The sequence below is a fragment of the Pipra filicauda genome, unplaced genomic scaffold, assembly GCF_003945595.2.
Source record: "Pipra filicauda isolate LSUMZ 115617 unplaced genomic scaffold, ASM394559v2 scaffold28_size6257848_pilon, whole genome shotgun sequence".
Taxonomy (NCBI): domain Eukaryota; kingdom Metazoa; phylum Chordata; class Aves; order Passeriformes; family Pipridae; genus Pipra; species Pipra filicauda.
In genome coordinates this window covers 3,838,422-3,859,077 of record NW_024104409.1, presented here as the reverse complement: position 1 = coordinate 3,859,077, position 20,656 = coordinate 3,838,422, and the positions used below count along the sequence as shown (strand labels likewise).

At 36.1% G+C, this 20,656-nt stretch overlaps 1 protein-coding gene across 5 annotated transcripts in view; it reads left to right on the top strand.

Annotated features, from left to right (window-relative positions):
* The window catches only part of AKAP11 (A-kinase anchoring protein 11), a 43,800-nt gene extending 27,831 nt beyond the window's left edge, over positions 1-15,969 (top strand). For 2 of the 5 annotated variants that reach the window (XM_027720289.2, XM_027720285.2), the window contains exons 9-13: positions 347-502; positions 3,645-3,758; positions 4,514-4,560; positions 6,996-7,156; positions 11,770-15,969. In XM_027720289.2, coding sequence (XP_027576090.2) covers positions 347-502; positions 3,645-3,758; positions 4,514-4,560; positions 6,996-7,156; positions 11,770-11,916 — 625 coding nt within the window. In that variant the 3' untranslated portion in view covers positions 11,917-15,969. The remainder of the gene's footprint in view (positions 1-346; positions 503-3,644; positions 3,759-4,513; positions 4,561-6,995; positions 7,157-11,769) is intronic. The other 3 variants (XM_027720288.2, XM_027720287.2, XM_027720290.2) reach the window with 3 other exon arrangements.
* The last annotated feature ends 4,687 nt before the right edge of the window (positions 15,970-20,656 follow it).

Sequence of the window (20,656 nt, the reverse complement as noted above, 5' to 3'; positions counted from 1 at the left end):
AGTCTTCTGCTTGAAAAGTGTACCTTGATACACAATCTGCAAGGCTACAATGCCTTCTATGCTTTACAGCAATAATCTTCCAAAAGAGAGAATTATTTATACCACTGCTTTTGAATTTTAGTGAAAGAATTCCAAATAGCAATCCCTGACCTAAGCCTGTTGATGTTTCAGATTAATTTGGTTGCTCCATTTCTTGTGTTGAGGATAGGGTACAAATTAAGAGATTCCCCTCCTTTTCTTTTTCCTTGGAATTTAACGGCTCTGAAATGGTGTTAAATTGCTTTGAATGAACTAACACAGATCAGCGTGAAATGCAGTGATGTTTTTGTCTTAAACTTTTGTTTAGCTCTGTTGGAAGAGAAGGATTTCACTCTGTTGAATCTGTTGTTAGCCAGCAGATGAGTCTTAGTATTGGTGATGATAGCACTGGGAGTTGGTCCAATCTAAGTTTCGAAGATGAACATCCTGATGAGAGCAGCAGTTTTCTTCACCTCAGTGACAGGTAACTATAAACATGTTAGTGTAGTGAAACAGTTATCTTGACATCAAATAACTTGTCATCAAATGGTTTTCTTATGGAGCTTGGGGGAGAAGAGATTTTTGTCTTCAGCACACAATGATTTTTTTATTAAAAATGGCTCTGCTATTACGGTTTTGTTTTCTTACAAAATGTTGTTGGCCATGAATCTTCACATTTTAAAATATGTGGAGCGTGTATTGTCATTGATGTCAGGGAGTCACATCAAGTAAAACTGTACCTATAAAATTTAAGTATTAGCAAAAGATGGAAGCATTTTAAAAACAACTACCCTGTGTAAAATACAACCTGACAGTACCATTTGTAAGTTGTGCTCTAAAATATTAAAACTTAATCATAGAGAATGCATTTTATATAAATTCATTTTTTCTTGAAAATAAGTAATACTAGCTTAATTTGCATGAGGAGCTTTGACAGCTGTTTTTGTCTTTTTTGGTACTGGTATTTATAAACTGCTCTAACTGATATTGGTGGAATATGTATATGCTGCTAACCATGGGCTTGCAGGTGTGTGATGTTGGAACTTACCTGTTCAGGGTAGTAGCTTCTCACTACACTTTCCCTGGCTGATTGATAGCTAACAAATATTAAAATGGGAATTCTAAAATCTGCAATGTCTGCCTGTTGCCAGGGAGAATTATATTGCGATTTGTGGCCCGAGCTTCTATATAAGGAATATATGAGGAATGAGTAAACTTTAGTTTTTTATGATTGATATAACACTTGTATTACTGTAGAAAGTCCAGCATTTCTGTTGAAGAATAGAAGAAGTGGGGGAGAGGTTTTTTCTTTAGTCAGTACTTCCAGCATCTCTGAGGTTAAAGGAAGTATGGGAGATGTGCTTTCTTATGTGACATACAAGTAGGTTATTTGGTACCAAAGTGAAACTGCTCAGTTAATTGTTTTTCTGCAATATTTTTCATGTTTTGCTTAACTAAATAATTTAAGCCAACCACTACGATAATTTATCATTCATAGAACTTAATTATTTTGTAGAAGAATACATTAACTTAGAGTTACTTTAATAAAACATAATCTGTTGAATGATTGAAAACGAGTTAGACTTACATGATGAAATTCAAAATATGAGGAAGAATATTCAGTATATTTGCAGTTAAAAATAGAGAATAAAATATAGGTTAGTGGATACTGAGAAAAAAAAGGATAAAAAATTGCTGGACCTGCCATATCTATGTTGTATATGTTATATATATTATCATCCCCAAAATAGTTATAAATGAAAAGAAGGTAATTTATATAACTTGGAAGAAAATCTGTGGCTCTTTAGAGAGGAATGACCTAAATTAGCTCACAGAAGGGGGGGCATAATCAGATAGTGAGGTGTTGGCAGGAGAAACTAACATACACAAATTGATCAGCTGATTTTACAGAACTGACTGTGTGTTCATATGTGTTGCTGAGGTTTAGCAGGTGGAAATGACAGGATCTGGGGTTATTACCCTGAGTAAAAAAGATACCAGGGGGAGACCTGTAATAAGAAAAGATTCAGTAATAACACTGTTGTTGTGGTTTAACCCCAGCTGGCTACTAGTGCCCACATAACCAGTCACTTGCTCCTCCCAAGGTGGGATGGGGGACAGAATTGGAACAGTAAAAGTGAGAAAACTCGTGGGTTGAGACAAAGACGGTTTAATAAGTAAAGCAAAAGCCAGGCACAAGCAAAGCAAAACAAGGAATTAATTCACCTCTTCCCATGGGCAGTTCCATTTGAATGAATGTTCTTTAGAGAACTTGTTAAAGTTACTTATGCAGGGGAGTGCTTGTATCTTCTGCTTTTTGTTAAGCATATAAGTGTAGGCATGGACATTGCTTTTCCAGGGGATGCATCAGAGCATCCAGGTTAAGTTGTAATTCAGAGCAGAAGCTTCTTGCTTTTCTTTTTGCTCTTCTGCTGGTTAATGTTGAGTAGCTGCATGAACCATTATAGAAGCATTATAATACCTTTTTCTGTTTATTACTTGTTCTGTGGTTACAGGACTTTATTTTAAAGACTTTTAATTTGTCATCCTTAAACAAAATTTTGAAATTAGGGTCCAAGCAGGCATACTGGAAAGCAGTGTAGGTGATACTGTTAACAGCAAACTCTTAAAAAGAAATTAGTCTCTTGAAGTGTTCCTTTCCACTATTTTGCTATTTACATTGAGTGGTATGAGTGGAAAAGAGCTTCAACAGTCACATAAAACTTAGGTGAAGAAAGCATCTTCTTGCAGCAGTTGTTCTCTGGAGTTACTTCATATATACTTCTCATACCATCTATAGCAGATAATCTAGCTTTCTAAAAGAATGCTGGATATCTGGTAGTCCTGTTCTTGGAAGGCTTCCAGACGTGCTCTGGGGGAGGTATGAAGTTAGGGAACAGAGATTTAGTCATATGAGTAGCTCAATCTTGTACATAATCACAGGCCTAACAAACTCAGCTATTTATAATGACTAAAATTAACGAGTATGATGACATGCTCCATTTTTTCAGTTCTTTGCATCGGGTTGAATGTAGTCATGGGATAAATGAGTATTTTTTTTGAACTGGGAGTGAAGTAATCTTTATAGTATTGTTTTCACAGATTTATAACCCCTTCCCCCATTTTTAAAAGTTCCACTTGCAGAACAATATTCAGAATTGAAAAAACCAAGAAATTATTTACTCTAGGAATTCCTTCTCATCAGGCTGCTGGAGATTATTACTGGATTTGATTGTGCAGTTGTCTTCACAATGCATAATTTTATTAACTCTTAGCTAGTCCTTAAGCAAATATTGCGGTCGTAATCCATATTTCTATGAGTAATCATTTTGAAATTGTTGAGCCTGTATAAATGATGAGCAATATGGCTAGACCTGAGGACAGAATTCCTGCTAGCATTGATCTGGAAAATTAATGAGTACCAATTAATACTTTCACCTGTGTACTGAAACTTACTAGTTCTGCGGTATTGTGCACATTGCTGCTCCGAGTAGCACTGACAGTCAGGTTTGTACTCTGTTCCAGCAAACCTGTTTAGGAAGTTTAGGTGCTCTTGCATTTAATGTCTTGACAAAACAGTTGTAAGGAAAATGAAGGTTCTAGTTTGAGCTGTTGTTCTTTTCTAGTTCAGCCATGTTCTCTTCTTCTCCTGGCAGTAATGGTAACAGCAGTAGCTGGAGCAGTCTTGGTTTAGAAGGGGATATGTATGAGGAGAATTTATCCTTTCCAACATCAGACAGGTTGGTTGAGTTGAGAAATATAAACCAGCTGGGTTCCTCATAATTAATGCATGAAATAATCATTTTGGAAAGTAAAAATACAGTGCATTTTTTATGCTGATACATTATTCACACTCTTGTCGCTTAATCACAATATGATTTTTTCATTAATTAATCCATCCTGAATGATTAAATTTTGCTGTGCTAAACTGATGAATGTGTTCTGCTTGCGAAATGAAAGGTCCCTTTTCTGCATGTTCCTGCCTGCAGTTTTACAGGTCTTTAGATATACTTTTCTTTCATGCAAACTAGAGCTTGCTTCCTACAGGATTTCTTTTTTTTTTATTATTTAGTTTGTGTAAACTTTCAAAATTGCTTAGTAATTGATTTTTAATAGAACACTTATGACTTATAACTTTAAGTAACCTATAACTATTCATAACTGTGACATAAGATGGTTCAACTTTTTCACATATGAAGCAAAACTATTAAAATCAATGTTTAGTTCTTATTTTTAAATATCTTCATGTTACAATCCTTTTTAACACCCTTCTCTTGTTTCTCTCTTCTCATTTTTTTAAGTGTGAAGTGGATGATAAATCTGTTTCCATCAGGGAATGGTTTGAGAAACAAAGCTTCTTTTCATGATCACTCCTTATTTCTTTTATGATCTTCCTGTCCTTTAACCTTCATTACAATCTTAGGATTTACTACATTTATTGTGCATATATTGGATTGTATTTGTATTTTTGTTTGTTTTTTTTTTTAAAATACAGTGATGGAACAGAAGATAAAGATGAAGATTCCAAGGATGCTGTAGAAGGTAATGTCAATTCCAGCATATAGTACTGTTCTTATCCTGTGCACTCTACATTAGTTATTTTATTCTTTGCTTTTGTAGACTGCAAAACAAGGTGACAACCCTATTATCCCTATTCATCATAATGGATGTCAGCCAATTGTCAGAATGTATTCTTAGATTAATACCCTACATACACCTCTTAATGCATTGAAATTTACAGCCTTTGGGAAATGCTAGTTTCTGATGTTCACATGAGCTTAATAACATAAGGTAGGGAACTCTGATCAGCTTGTTGAAAGCATGAATTTATATGCATAGAATAACTTCTCTTTAAAAAAACTTTTTAAAAGAAGTGTAACTAGTTTTTAAAATAAAGGAGCCGTGGGAATTGTCTGCATGGCTGTGTTCGAGATGCTGAAGAAGTTATTCAAACTGGACACATTAACCTTGGAAGAGAGTCATGGGAAACAATGAAAAAACTTGAATTCGATGCCTTTGCTATATTCTCTTTCTTCTTAGTGAAGTATAAAATGGAGTTTGTCCAGAATCTTGTTACAGCTTTGTGGCTTGAAGATCTCTTTGCTCTGGTTCCAGTCTGATTGCCAAAGGTTGTTAACTCACATGAAAACAGCCTGCATGAATACATGAATACACAGTGTATGAGTGGGGTTTTAAAATGAGCTGATATTAGAGCAAGTTGTAATAGAGCTCTTCTTTGTGTTGGGTATTTTCTGAAGATGAAATAAGCATTTCAAGAAACCTCTCCTACTTGCTTACAGAGGATATTTGGCCATGTTGCACATATTCAAATAGTCTTGATGTAAGCAGAAAGATGTGTGGGGTTTTGTGGGGTTGTTAGTTTGTTTTTATTTTTTGTTGTGTTTTTTCCCCTCCTTTAAAGCTCCTGGAAAAATGTATATAAATGAACAACATCTCCTAATTTTATTAAGTCGGATGTGACTGTAGGGTTGTAATAAAATAAAATTAAATTACTGAGCATTTTACCTCAGAATAATTATAATTAAAATCTTTTCTGTTCTGTAGGTTTCATCTAGTTTATCAATATACCATTGCTTTTTTTTGGTCTCAGCTTTAAAGAGTTTCAGCATCTCAAATATTCAAATTGCTCCATTAGAATAGTACTTGGTTTTTTTCATTTACACAGTTTAGGTGTCACCTACTCTCTAGTGCAACAGACTGCTCTATATTCTAGTGAAATTTTTCCAGCTTAATCTCTTCACCATCTCACTACTGTTTTTGAAAAAGCTCTTTCTGTTGCTGTCGTTGTAGGACCATTTAAATAGGTAGAAAACTTTTGTTTTCTTGTACATTTGGAAGTTCTGTTTGTGTCATTCCTGAAAATGTCTGACTTTTTCTAAGGTGACTGTACCTTGTTCACCAAAGAATTTGAAACAAAGCCTTGTTATTACCAAATGTACATCTATTTCATAAAACTAAAAAACATACCACAATTTCCCAGCAATACATTACTACAATGCTTTCCATCCACTAAGTGTCATAATTATTTTTTTTTAATGATTGGTTCTTTCCTTTATCCACTACAAACACACTTTGGTTTGACAGTTCCACTAGTTAATTTTCTCTCTCTTTTACTTTCCGAGGGAATCTGTTTCAACTTGCTTGACTTTGCCATTTGGGAATTGAACCTTACATACCGCAATTTTCATAACCTTGATTGGAAGAGTAGTGAGATGGCAGTAAACTGAACATGAATGTATATTTTTGTTGCAAATATATCCCATTCTTCTAGAGAGTCAAGTTCAGTAGTCTGAAAGTAGAGACTTCAAGAATAACTTGGAGAGCGCTACGTACGTGCTTAGTTGTTTCTGAGAGTGTGACAAAGGATCACTCTGGTAGCTGGATACAGCAACTCAGTGTGGGAACAAAAGATAACAATGCTGTAGTTCATAAGTGTTCCTAGCACAGCTGCTCTTCCTGTGTTAATACTGTGTTAATTTTTGGAACTTAAGATATAAAAGGGTGTTGAAAAATTGAACGTGCCTCAGTAAAACCATCAGTATATTTTGGAAAAACTCAGAGGCAGTCTGACCAGTACAGGAAAGAATTCTGAAATATACGCTTTTTAGGCATGACAAAAAATAGCAGCTGGAAATGTAAGTAACTGATGGACCATGTGAGAGCCGTTGCTGTTCAGTTTATGAAAGGCTGTGTTAAATTCCTTGTCATTTGGAATATACATTATAGTTTAGATATCTTGTAATACTCAGCTATGTTTGCACACAGTTGTAAATGGGATAAACAGTACTTCGTTATGTGAAAGTACTGGAACACTTCAGACCAGCATGTTTTTTTTCTTCCATATTATCTGTGTGTACTAAATTGAGATTTTTAAGATAGTAGAGTCTATAAACAGTGAACTACAGAGATTTTTTGAAACAAAGCTACAGATTTGATGATTTTATTTTTAACGTTAGGTTTGGAGCAAATCCGAAAGACTTTATCAATAGCGAATATTGATCTGGAACGAAATCTAGTGGACCCACAGCTCAGAGCAGTGCTCCAGTGGCTGGCGGCTTCTGAAACGGAGGTTTCTGATCTTCACTTCCGTGACACTGCCTCAAGGGAATTTGTCTTTGTGAGTATTCAGGTTTGATGGGTGGTGGGAAAGGGGAAGGATTATCTGGACTTCCATTGACTGGTACACCAGCTGCTACTACTTCATTTGCTATTCACTGTTGAGGAAAATCATTTAAATCCTGAGAGATCAAAATGGAACAGCCTGGTTAGGCTGTGTATATACCATACATAAACCAGTATTATCAAAGCCGAGTTAGCTTGTTTCACCAGTGGTTTGCTCCAAAAGGGATACAATTACAGCATTTTTATTTGAAAAAACAAAATTTGGTGAAAATTGTATTTTTTCAAGCATTTTTTAAGTTAGTGTTTACTTGTCTATAAATTGAATCTTTGTGAGAACTTGGTCATGCAAATTAATTTATAACTTAATATGTTCTGCCTAGGGGTTTTTTTTGCTAGCAAAGACATGTTTTCTTGTTAGAAAAAAAATTTAGTTTCTGAGTTAATATTAGGTATGTCTTTATTCTGTAAGCAACTGAAACCAAAGCTATTAAGAAAGAAGGCTCAATAAGATTGCTTTAGTCTTAGGTACCTTTATTTTGGCTTTATAGATCAAATTTAATGTGACCCAAGAGAAAGCATAACTTAGGCTTTAGCAATTTGTGTCTCTTTGGGAAGGCTCAATATTTTGGTATGCATATTGTCCTGAGTATTTCCATCACAAACATATAAGAGGAACTTATTCCTGTAAAATCATCAAAGTTATTCTTTTGTGGCTGCACACCAAACTGCATGTGATAATCTGGAATTTATTACATTCAGCATATATTTTTAATTTTCTACCGAGGAATTACTGTAATATTACCTGGCTATTGAAAGGCTAACTTAATATATATAGAGGCATTCTCTCTAATGATGAGGTTCATAGGAACAATAAATTATCAAAGATTGATGTTTTATGATCTGGTAATATGAAAAAGCATTAATGTGATGCCATTAGTATGGTTTTAATAATTAAGATCTCGGCAAAACCAACTTAACGTGCATATCAGTATATTAAGGGAGGAAAAGCTTGTTCTCAGTTCTGAAATTTAGTATTGAGTCTTCAGCTTGGTGCTTTCCAAAGCTCACATCATCATTTCAGGAGAAAAGGGGAGTGACTGGGAAGTAGAAGTCAGTATGACAAAACAGACTCCCAAACTTAGTTGGATTAGTTACTGTAGACTTAAGAGTGTGAAAGGTATCTAGTGGCCAGTCAAGATCATACCTGGTCTGAAATTTCCTGAGACTGGCTTTTCCCTTTCTGACCCACAGAGACAGTGACGATTTGAGGATGGTTTTTTGCCTGTGTAACTATGTGGTATTTGTGTTTGATTTGAGATTAGGAAGTTTTTATTTGAAATAACCCAGAAAATTAGGAAATGTTTTTTGTGCATGTAGAAATATATCCCCTATACTCCTTTCTCTGGAGCTTGGTATGTTTGATTTAGAACTATTTCAGGAATATGCTTTGTTGTACGGTAGTTCTGACACTTAGAGTGAACTTCATACTTTCATAAACTAGAAGGCAGTTTGAGAATACTTTTCTCCATTTTTATGTTATTTGAAATTGTTTGTTTTAATCCTTACATTTATATGTTCTTCTCTGTTATGGTTTATAAGTGCCTTAACACAAAAAAGGAAATTCTTCACTTTTTCTGTTCTGACATGCCTGGCCCAGCGTTCCCTGAAGTATTTTTGACAGGACTGAGTTGGAATTACGATCTTTCTTGCCTCATGAGTTTTTTTGCCATCTTTTGAAGATCTGTTTATCTGTTTCATGCTTGTTGTATGCAATGTTGCAAATATTCAGGTAGGATAGTAGTAGGACCCACAAGTGTTAATTTTATTGTGTGTGTGAGAGACCTGTATCTTACACTGCAACATAATACATAAGCCACAAAGTAGATGGTAGGTGCCTATTTTTTTAATTTTCCCTCAAGTGTTTCATTCTTCTGCCAGCTCTGAGTTAATAGGTTTCAAAGTTGTGATGGTACGATTTGAGCCAATGCTGAAAGACACACAGGAAATGTATTATTAGCTGGCTCTGTGTCTGAGCATCACTCCAGCTGCCTTAATAAGAGAATATACTGAGAAGAGCACTCTGGAAAATAGTAGTGTCTGTTATGTATGCACTCCTAAAAAATGATAATATTTTCCTACTTGACACTTCAGTCATAAATTGATACTGAGTTGACACCTGAAGATAAGGCGTAAGACCTTCAGGCAGGCGGTAGTCATGCAGTCCTGAAAATGCTATGGTAGTTAATTGTTTCACTTAATTTTATAGACTATTTTTAGTTCTCCAGATTCAGTTATGTTAAAAGAAATTGAAATCCTGTTTCCCTCCCCGGGGACAGGGAAGGATTACCTGTTTTTTATTCCATCCCATTTCCCAATTGGAATGATCTCTGATGCAGACTGAGGGGTTTTAAGTTAGAAACAGTCTTTCCGAGTTCTATCTCTTGTAAAGCAGAGTAAGCACCTGCAGAGGGCGCTGCAGCCCAGCAGGAAACGAAACCAACCCCCGATGTGCTGGTCCCTGGCCAACTGTGGGCTTTGGGGCAGCTCATGGGTACCTTGGGAAGTTACCTCAGTTATGTGGGGAATGAACCCGGGCTTTAGATTACACTGAAAACAGTAATTTTCAATATAAGCAGTTGGTGAGTTCTGGAAGGGAGGAAAGGCTTATGTTAGCTGGTCACAGCAGGGTAACGAACCACTGGCGTGATGTGACTGTATAAAAGGCAAAAATACTCCTGGGATGTATCAGGCAAGGTATTACTTGCTGCATCTTGGTATGAACTCTTACTTAAGGGTACATGTTATGCTTAGCAAAGCAGAAAGAAGTTAAATACCTATGTATGAAACAAAATATATTTGTTATGAACGATAACAAGAAACCAGTAAATTAGAGTAGATAGTTCTTGACTTCTTTGAGAAACCTGGCAATGTGGATATGCAAGTGCCTGGATTGAAAAAAAACACGTATATTCAGTTTTTATTCAGACCTTACCTAGCTGTTTTAAGATTCCTGTTTTGAGTAAACTTTAATATTTCACTTGTCCAACAGTAAGAAACAGACTATTCATCTAAAGAAACAGTGAGATTAAATTCTGAACTCTAAATTAAAATTTTGGTGCCACCTCTTTAGATTTACCAGGGTGGAATCTTCTTTGGACAAAAGTTTTATACTGTATTTGCTGAAGTAGATATTTGGACATTAGCCAAATTTTCCTCTGGCAGAGGAAAGAAAAATGGCCATTATTTTATAAACCAACAAACATAATTTAGAAAATTGCATGTTTCAGACTATTAAACTCTTATTTCCTGTGCTCTCCTTTAAAATTCACAGAAACAGCTACAGATTTCAGTCTCTTTTTTTGTAGAGAAGATGTCTTTTCTTTTTCCACTGAGAAAAGTTTCAAGGTTTCAGAATAAATTGTACTCAGTATTAGAGAGGATCTTTTTTTACTTCTTCAAGTCAATCGTTTGCTCAAGAAGTTAATTGTTTTATACATGGCTTTATGCCCACATTCTTTCCATCAGTTCCATCACCTGCCTGATGTTCCAGCAGGTGGAACATCATCTAGATGAAGAAACAGGGAAAGATTGTCTTCCTTTTCATTTTTAATAGAATTTTATATTGCAATCTGACAGGTCTCCTAGTAGAAACTTTACGATTTTTTAATTTCATGGCTGTGAAAGATAATTCTCTAAACACTGTTTATAACTTTCTTTAAACTTAATATATAGAATATCATGGTAGAGACTGTAAAAGGCCATGAAAATCTACAGTTCCAAAGAGTAAGTAGAGCATTTAAATGGTGTTTACTAAATGCAGCATTGACAGGTGTCCAGAAAGCTACAGAGAATAAAGTTTGTTTGTGTGGGTGTTAGGTGTTTTGATTTTTTGATTTTTTTGTTTTGTTTTGTTTTTTGTTTTAACTAGAAGTTGTTTGGTTTTTTTACTCCTAGGCAAACTGGCAAATTCATTCTTCCCTTAGGGTAGGCTTTCTTACATACATAGCTGAGCTTAAGCATAATCTTCCAATGCAATGGAAGATTTTTTTGCTTGGACCCTGGGCAAAAAAAAATGTTTTCAGTTACACTGATCTCTGCTCCTGAATGGTAGTTTAACTTAATTGTCACCTTTCCTCTTCCCCAAGATGTTATAATTTCCCAACTCTGAAGACGCTGTTTTCATTTAGGGTAGCGTCTGTGCCACCCGAACCACACTATATGCTGTGAAAGGAAAATCCACATCCTTCTATTAAGACTGAGTTTTGTCTTTTTATACGTGCATTATTGGCATGGGAGGGGTGGCAGCGTCTTAATCTTGTGTTCAGAATTTCCTGTTTTCTGCAGTCTTGATGAACCACAGCCCTCATACCTGTGGCACCACATAATTTGAAAATGTTGCTCCCTCCAGAAGAAAGTTTTGTGAAAACTACCCTAAAGAAAAGCGCCTGGTTCTTGCGGAAGTTTTTGTTTTTATAGATGCGGGGATAAAGATTAACTCATTACAACTGATCTCTTATGACCTAATGTTTCAAGAATAACTTCTGTAACTGTTCATCAGGATGTCCCAGTCAAAATATTTTGTTTTGTGTTGCTCTGTCTCCCCTTCAGCTTTCCAGAAGACTGCAAGAAAGAGATTGGAAAGTTGGAGATCTCTTGCAAGCAGTGCTGAAATACTGTGAAATGATAGAGAAGGCATCTGATGGAGAGCAAGCTCTAAATAAGTCTTTTGTTGGTTGGCTTCTGGAAAATGTCTGAAAAATCCAAAGATGCAACATCCTTCATTCCTCTTTTGAAAGGAGATAGAAAGAACACAGATATGTAAACTAAAATTCAACTAGTGAATGTTTAAGTAATAGTCAGCAATTAAAAGACTTTGAGGTGAAAGTCAAAATAGCTGTGCTGTGCTTTGTGATTCTGTGCACATGGTATGTTTATTCAGTCTGTAATCGGTATTGTCCACTCACACATAACTTGTATTTACTGCTGTGTTCAGACCATTGAAATATTTATGAAAATATCCCTTGTCTATGATAGTAGTTCAGAGGAGGCTGTCTCAGGCATGATATTTAGGATTCCCACTGTGCCAGGATAGCTCTTTTTACCACTCCTGTGTGTGCTATATTCACAGTGTGACTAAGAGCACTGATTTCTGCAAGGATCTGTTCTGGAATACTGTGCTGTAGACAATGGAAAAAATTACCAATCTTGGCCAGGCCTTATGTGCCCAAGAGCACCATAGAGCTGGTAAATTCTAGTAGAAGGGCAGAGTGAGTAGTTGAACATAATTTCATGCATAATTCTTCAGCAAGATTTCCTGCAGCTTTCCAATCAAATTTAAAATGCTAAATTTTTTACTGACGCTTTTTGTATGCAGATACTTCTATGACACTAATTCTATGTCAAATAATTTGTACTTTAGTCTCTCACACAGATGTGTTAAAAGTAGCAGATAGAAATTTATGAGGATTTTGGCTGTCTTTTTGACTAGTTTTAATTCTTATTTCTTAACAGTCACATATGAATTTTCTTTTCAGTAATAAAGACAGTTTTGTTACTCAGTGAGCACATTAGCAAAGAAAGCTAATTAAAACGTAAAGGGGAAATTTCTTGCAAATGGATTTTTCATTTTTGTTAACTACCTTCACTGAATTTTTTTTAAAGGGACTTTTAATCAAATGTTTTTAGCAGTCTCATCAGGTTTCTCACCAGTGCTGCTGACTTGCCTTTCTGTCTGAAGGGAAATCTGGACCTTTACATACCCTGTAGTTTGAAAATGTTTTTTGGGTTTTGTTTTTTATATATCCTTTGAGAGAAAAAGACATGTGCTGGTAATTACAAGGTTACCACCTGAAACCTACAAAAGAATCATAGAGCCTTACTTGTTTTGGATGAACAAAAAAAATCTTTAAGGCTTTTTCACAGGAAAATAGACTGTTGATATGGTGCACAAGTTTGTTATCCCAAACAAGGAGAGAGAGATGGTCTCTAAATCTATTCCTGAATTTGAATGGTGTATGTACAATTCTGATTTCTCCTACCCCATGAATTACTATGCGGTGTCACACTGGTAAACTCAAGAACACGCTCCTTGTAATGTCTTTGTGTTTCAGGAGGGCATTACACTGCCCTTTTTGTAGAGATCTGGTTGGTTTTTGTCCTCCTTTGTCATCTGGAATTCTGCCTTTCTCACAGAGCTAAAGATTTTGAATGTTTTTGTATGTGCACATATGTGTGTACACACATGTGCATACACAGGTATGTATGTATATCTGTTTGTGTATGAGATCTCACCAATATGAACTTTAAATGCAAACTTTTGCCACTAAATTAAAATTCTGTTACGCTCATAGTTTTATTACCTCACTTTGCATATCATTTCACTGATAGAAAAATCTATGTATGCCATGTGACAAAAAGACCAACAACTACTTCAGGGTCTTTTGTTACGGGTAATGTAATGCCAGGTGTCAGGAATGATTTTTCTTTAGAGCCCAAAGTAGGGTAGGTAAAGTTATCTTAATTCCTGTGTTTGGAGGATGGGCCTAGTAGCAAATATTTTTTTAAGAATTATACAAAAGCTATCTGGATTTTTTTCCTCCTCCATCCCCATACTCCTTTCTTTTTTTTTAAGGTTGACTTTCAGTGTTGTTTTAGACAAAAATTTGAAACCATTCTTTGGCTGCAACATCTTCCCTAGTACAAATTTACTTACAAAATTGAAATGCCAAGAAAATAAAATACTAAAAGCAGTGCCTCAGGAGTAAGTTTTGCTCACCAAGTGGAATTTCAGGATATGAAGATACAGTAGTAATAGTAAAATGTTTCTGTACATGTCCAAATTGAGAAAGATATTGAAGGTATTGTGAATGTACAAAGCTGTACTCTTGAAAAAAAAAAAAACACGCAACAAAACACAACCAGCTAAACAACACCACAGGAACAGCCATTTTTTAACTGATTTATTCAGTATGTTGGATTTTATAAAGTTGGTGTTTTTTCTTTCTAGTTACTTCTGTGGGGAAAGGCAGAAAATTGTGTGATTCCCAAAGCTTACAGCTATTCAGAAAGTTTTAGTGCAACAATAGTTGCACTAAAAATTATTTTTATAAATGGAATCTTGTTTTCAGGCTGGATCAAATATTTATGTAACTATTAATTGGTGTTATATTAAGGAACAACTTGTTATATTAGCCTCTGAGGAAAGTAGCATAGTTTCCAAATTTACATGAGAAAAATGTTGTAAATTACTTCATTTTTACTGGAAACAAGCAAACTGTTTTCTGTAACCATTTTCTGTACAAATTGTTTTAAATTTGTTCTGAGTGACTTGGCTTTTCTCCTTGAGTATGAAATTAGGAAAGCATTAAACTAGCCTGGCAAAATTATTATAATTTAATAATTTTAATAATCTTTGGAAAACCTTACTCTGACTGTATCTGACTGATGCTGTCTGCCATATTAGTGAGAAAGCTGTTCTTTGCTAATGAGAGTCTTAAATGATACTTGCTGAGTTTATCTAAAACTCCTGACAGAAGTACAGAAGTGTAAGTGAAAACTGTAAAAACATGAAAGGCCACATTCTGGTCCATTTAAAGCAGACAACTCTGCTTTATAAACAAACATAAAAAGGTAGAGTTTATTTCATCTTGCATTTTTTCTGTATGGGAAGCCCTGGTAATTTAATTTTTAAGTTGAGGAAAGTATATCCAATGATGTTATTGTTTCAGAAATGACCCAAACACTTCCATTTCTCAGAACACCAAATGTATTTATGAAGTGTTGGGATGCTTTGTAAGATTCTCTGGAAAAAAGCACTTTGAAAATAGTCCCTCTATAAATTAACAATTAAAAGTTGTCCATATTTAAAACAAGTTTAAACATTCAGAATGGGGTGCATAAATAAAAAAGAAGTATGCATAAAGCCTTAAAATTAAAAAACACTCAAACTCATATGCTAAAATTAAAGAGGATTTGCTGTCACATAATAAGGATGTGAAAATGTAGCTCAGACGGTGTACTTGAATGCAGTTTCTGTAGTATCTTTGTTCTTGAGTTTTAAAAGATTGTGTGAGCTTTTTAGAAAAAAGCTGACCAAAACCCAAAACCCCAGCAATCCACATTCCAAGACTAATTAGGTCTCTCAAGGATGGTATCAGATTTTAAATGTTACATTTTCCAATGTAACGTTGTCTGGGACCTTTTCGATGAACAGCCACATATTGTTGGAGATGGGAACACAATAAATAGTGAACATGGTCACCAGCGTAAACCCCTGTAGTTTTAGACAGTTGATTAGCAAATGAAAATACGAGATTCAGGAATGTTTTTTAGTGTAAGAATTTTGGCTTTTCAGCAAGAGCTTCTGCTGTCAAGCATTTACTGTACTTGAGCTCTGAAGTGGCAAGTACAGAGCCCAGCCACTGTAGTCACTTTATTTTGCACCATCTTTGTACATTCCTGTTGTATAGCTGGAGTTGTAGTTTTAGAGGGCCTTTGTTTTAATGTCTGAATAGTATTTAATACTAAAGTTTATTATAATTTGCTGGAACTGCTGCTTATTTGTGCAGTGTTACAGTAATTCACAGCCCAGTTAGTGATGCAATTGTATACCAAAAGCAGTTTGTATAACTATAAATGTTTATGTAACTGTACTCAATGAATATGAAGGTCTTGTACTGTATAATGCTGACAAGTTTTGCCATTTCAGTAATTTAACTATATTCAGTTTTCAGATTATGAACTCCAGGTTGCACTAAATTTGTCCTTGTTTTAGCAGTGGCTTAAAATAAAACACATTTCACTGGCTTAGAGAGTGCTGTCGTTTCTTGTAAGTTCATGGAATATTATTTTTCTTTTCAACTAGCACAGCTAAGACTGGTCTTGGTCAGTGGTTGTGTGAAGTCGCTTGAAGAATGGTATAGTAATAATGTATCAGTAGATGGCATACTTCTTAAAGAAATAAATTGGTGTCTGGCAGGAAGCGAGAATGCTGTTCTCCTGTCTTTGGATTGAAAGGTAAACCCATCATTCTTCTTACGTGCAGTAAAGTGTCACATGGACTCTAATCTCAACACATGTAGGATATAATAACTGGTCTACCTCAGCCTCATCTTGCCTGGAAGCTACGTTAAGAAGGTTGCCTTGATATTTCTGTGTAGACTGAGGTAGGACTTTGGCACCTTGTACAGTATTTGGGGAATTGGTTTAGAACCCAGCTGTAGATGGACAAATGAAAGAATACACTGCTAATGAAAATGTGTGAAATGAAGTTTCATAGGCTTCTTCAAAATCCTCAAATGTTTGGTATCTGTTGAAATGTACCAAACAGCATATTGTCAAGCACCCCAAAATAGTAATGCTGAGCAGACATGATGGTACGCACAGGTACCGGTTCTAAGGTTTAGAAGTACTGATGTTGCAAATAGCTGTCGTAATGCCTTTTGATGTGTAAGTTGTGAATCTACTAATCTCAGCTGGGTTTCATGTCAAGAACTAGGAAATTTTTGCTGAACTTATTTTAAAAACAGTAAGCATGAGCAACTGTCTGTGATTATTTTTTGCAATGCTTGTTTAAAGGAGGTTTCTGTAGTATTTGGAGATTGCTTCCCAAAGGAGCATTGTTTTGTTTCATTACCGTGTCTGTTCCAAAGATTTTTTTGTTTGGGTAATGCCTCGTGGTTAATCACATAGAAAATATATGTTAATTGAAGCAAGTAAATAATTAACTTACTCTTCAAATATTGCACCGCCAAAAAAAGACAAGTAGCAAGTTTGGGAACAAAGAAAATAAACATTTTCGTAAAGGGAAAGAAAAGGATATTCATGTGGAAGATAAATCTGAGCTTTTCTCTTCCTGCCTGGACTTTATTTTTCTTTCATTCAGCAGTCTGGTTCTGGCTGGCTTTATTCAACCACAGAACAGTATCCATGCACTTTGTTTAACCTTGGTGTATTAAATTGAGAGTTAAGTCTCCAGCTAGTCCATAGTCTTTGCCCAACATGTGTGCTCCTCCATCTCCTGCTGCTGTTGCTCGGACCTTCCTCTTGCTCCCTAGCCTGAGCTTCTGGTGTGACTGAATTCCATGTTGGCTACTGCTCTGAGCCTCCGATTGGAAGGTGGCTATGGAAAGTGAGTCATGCCAAGGCTGAAGAAATGTACCCAGAGCACTGACCTTACTGGTTATAGAGCACCATATGAATCAAATGCTGTCTCTTTCCCCTGCTGTTAAGGCAAACCACGAAGCATGTGACTGCTTGAGACAAGGGAACTAACAGTGATGAACATGAGACCGTGTCTGTGGTCAAGGTACTGGTTATCTAGTCCATGCCTGCACAACACCTTTCCACAGAAATTGCAAAGACTGGAATTGGGGCCTTCATGTAGTCAAAACATACAGTCTGCATTGCCTTTATCCCTCCAAAAGTTGCTGCTGCTTCTAGGACTGTGAGGGAGCTTTCTGTCCATTTATTTGAGTTTGTTTTTAATTCAGAATGGGCAAAAGGAAACACTTGTACAACTCATTTGACTTGGTTTCTTGAAAATCCAGTGCTTCAACCAGGAATAAGATGAATATAGAGAAAAGAAAGGGTGTAGTAGTGTGATACGTTTTTCTACCATCTGCCCTGTAGTCCACTTATTGCCAATGTCCTATTTTGTACAGCCTCCACCTCATTTAACTTCTGAGTTTCTTCCTATACTTTCCTTGTGGCTATTTCTTATTTCTAATTTTTTTCTGACCTTTGTCCAGTCTTGTAGTACAGTTATTGTCTTTGGCTTCTTTTTTGACCCTACACTGTTGTCCTGATGTGACTTCTGGCCTTTTTATTCTTGGCTCGTGGAAGTGGTTAAAAACCAGCAAGGGGAGTCTTCTTAGCTGTGAGGCTATGGAATAAGGCTTGCCTACCAGAGATCATCAAGCAGTGAAGAAGAGCTAAGCTTGCTTTTGGCTGAGTTCTTCACTCCTGTAGGAAAGTAATCTGTGGTTGCTTTGGTTTGGAACCCAACTTATTGCTTGCAAAACCCTTGGATTTTATGCTGATCTGAAAGTAACTTTTAAGCTGATACTGAAGTATAATGTAACTCCAACATACTACGTAATTTGTGCAGATGTATGTGCAGTGTGCTGTGTTAACAGCAGCTTCTGGACACAGGGCACAGCTCAGTCCTTTTGAAAGCTGGCAGAATCCCACTTGTCTCACCCACTTGCATCAGGTCACAATTTAAATAGATAGTAACCTTTAATAACAAACAGTCTGTGTTTCTGAGAAGGTTGTGTTTGCTTAATTATTGCCCCATAGTATTGTGCTCTGAACAGATGCTGCAACAGATTAACAACACAAAATCAGACATAGTATTCAGGATGCTACAAAAATGCCAAGAATATGGACAGATATACAATGAAGAACCATCTCTTCATGCTGGAAGTTGTAGATTTAGAGGAGATGCAGAACGTTTGTCTAGGAGATTAGAATATGGCTCTGTGGAAACCAAACTGTAAAAGCAGCTCATCAGAATGTAGTTGTTTAGAGAAATTATGTCAAGAGAAATGGTAGTACTCAGCTGTCCTGTTGAACTCGTTACAGTATGTTATGCACTATGTATCAGAGGAGAGTTCACAGCTAAATCCATCGGATTTAAAAAGCACTGGGCATAGGAGAGCATCCAAGTTAACTGTTACAGGACTGTGAGATGCTTAGCTAATATTTCTGTGGTAACAGATCATACACATTTTTCATTCTTTTAGCTAAGGAGGTTCAGAACTTGTGTCGTAGTTTATTGCTGTAAACCATGATATGAAGATTATATCCTAAGGAGTCAGAGTCATCACAGGGTTAAGCCTGAGATCCTGACAAGCCTAGTACATGCTGGCATCTTCAACAAAACCTCTTTCCCTGTGACTGCCTGAGAAAATAAAGAGGTGGGTGTTGCAAATTCTGCAAGGAGTCTGGAGGACCCTCATCAGTATGATCAAAATGCTTCTGAGAGGCTCCTAAAGACATGGTTTTGGAGAATTTGGTAAATTTTGTTTAAAATTATTTTGTGAGATTTTTTTTTCTCCTTATGCAAGTGTTGGAATGCCACTGCTTATGGTATATGCCCAGCTTGTAGTCAGCATGTTTAAAATTTGACTTTATTTTTCTCCATGTATTAGCTAGCCACAACTGTTAAGAGAAAATTTAAGTACATAAAAAAGTCAACCTTGCTGCAGTCATCCAAATTACACTGGATGAGCGATTTAGATTAATTAGGGAAATAACCATTAATCTGTTTACATGGCAGCAATGGGAGCGTTAGTTGTTTCCAACGTTCATTTTCAATTCTCTTTTTTAAAATGTGAACCTTTTTTCAATAACTAGCCTAAAAGTGCAGTAAAGCTAAAACTCATGTAATTGTATCTCATTAACAAGAAGAAAAAGAAAGAGAATGCACTGTGGTCATAACACAGTCTTGACCCTGGCAGCTCACTTAATTTGAACAGAAATTAATTTCTTACCAATTGTCTTCTGTTTGCAAGTCCAATGTTCAAGCACAGTCATGTCCTAAATTCATTATCTGATTTTAAATTTGCGGTTTCTACAGTCTTGGAATGTTGAGAAGAGTAAAGGTTGCAAAGCCTTTCTTTCTTTTTGATTGTAGTGTCCTTATTGGGTGGGACTTTTTAACTAGTCCACCCTCTCATTCTAGTAACTTTCAGCAAGGGTTGTGGATTGCACTGACTTCACATGGTATCCCTTGGCACCTTTTCCCTGGAATTCCTGTGTTTTGCTTTCCTGATTTGGCTTTGATACTACTCTCTGTTCCTAAAAGGTCTCCCAGTCTCAGGTCCTATGCTCCAGACATTTCATTGACCCTGAAGAAGGTTTGATACCATCAAAAAAGGTGAAATCTCTGTTAGAAAGAGTCAGTCTGAACAGGAGCATAGCAACCAAGAGAGGGTAAACAGTCAGCCCTCTGCTGCTCAGCCTCTTTCTTTCCGTTGAAATGTGTACAGTGAATTGTCACTGAACAGGACTAGTCATATGGCTGATAAAAATAAGCCTAACAGATTGTGTCAGAGGACACAATATGCATGAGACTTGAAGGGCTTTATTTTCAGTTTGCCTGTGAACCTGGTTTTGATACCTACCTCTGCTGATGCCTTGCTTTACCTGAGGCAAGACCTGTGCCCTTCAAGCACTCTTGTGTGTCCCTCTCTGTAAGGTGAAACAATGCTCCTGGGCTTTTCTGGAGAGTTTGGAGCATTAACAAAGAGGAATGCTTCTTGTAGTTGCCAGATCCCACAATAGTTATCATTTTTCTTACTCTCCCAAATAAATCAAACAAATATTTTACTATTTCAGATACTTTCCTTTAGTAAGGCTCAAAAATTGTGAGCCTTTTCAGGCAAATCCAGAAATCATTCAAAGACTGTCCCAAACTGCTTGCACGTAGAAAAGCCTTCACAGTTTGAAAGTTAATCACATTGTAAGTTTAGCTCTGGGGCTTCCAACACAA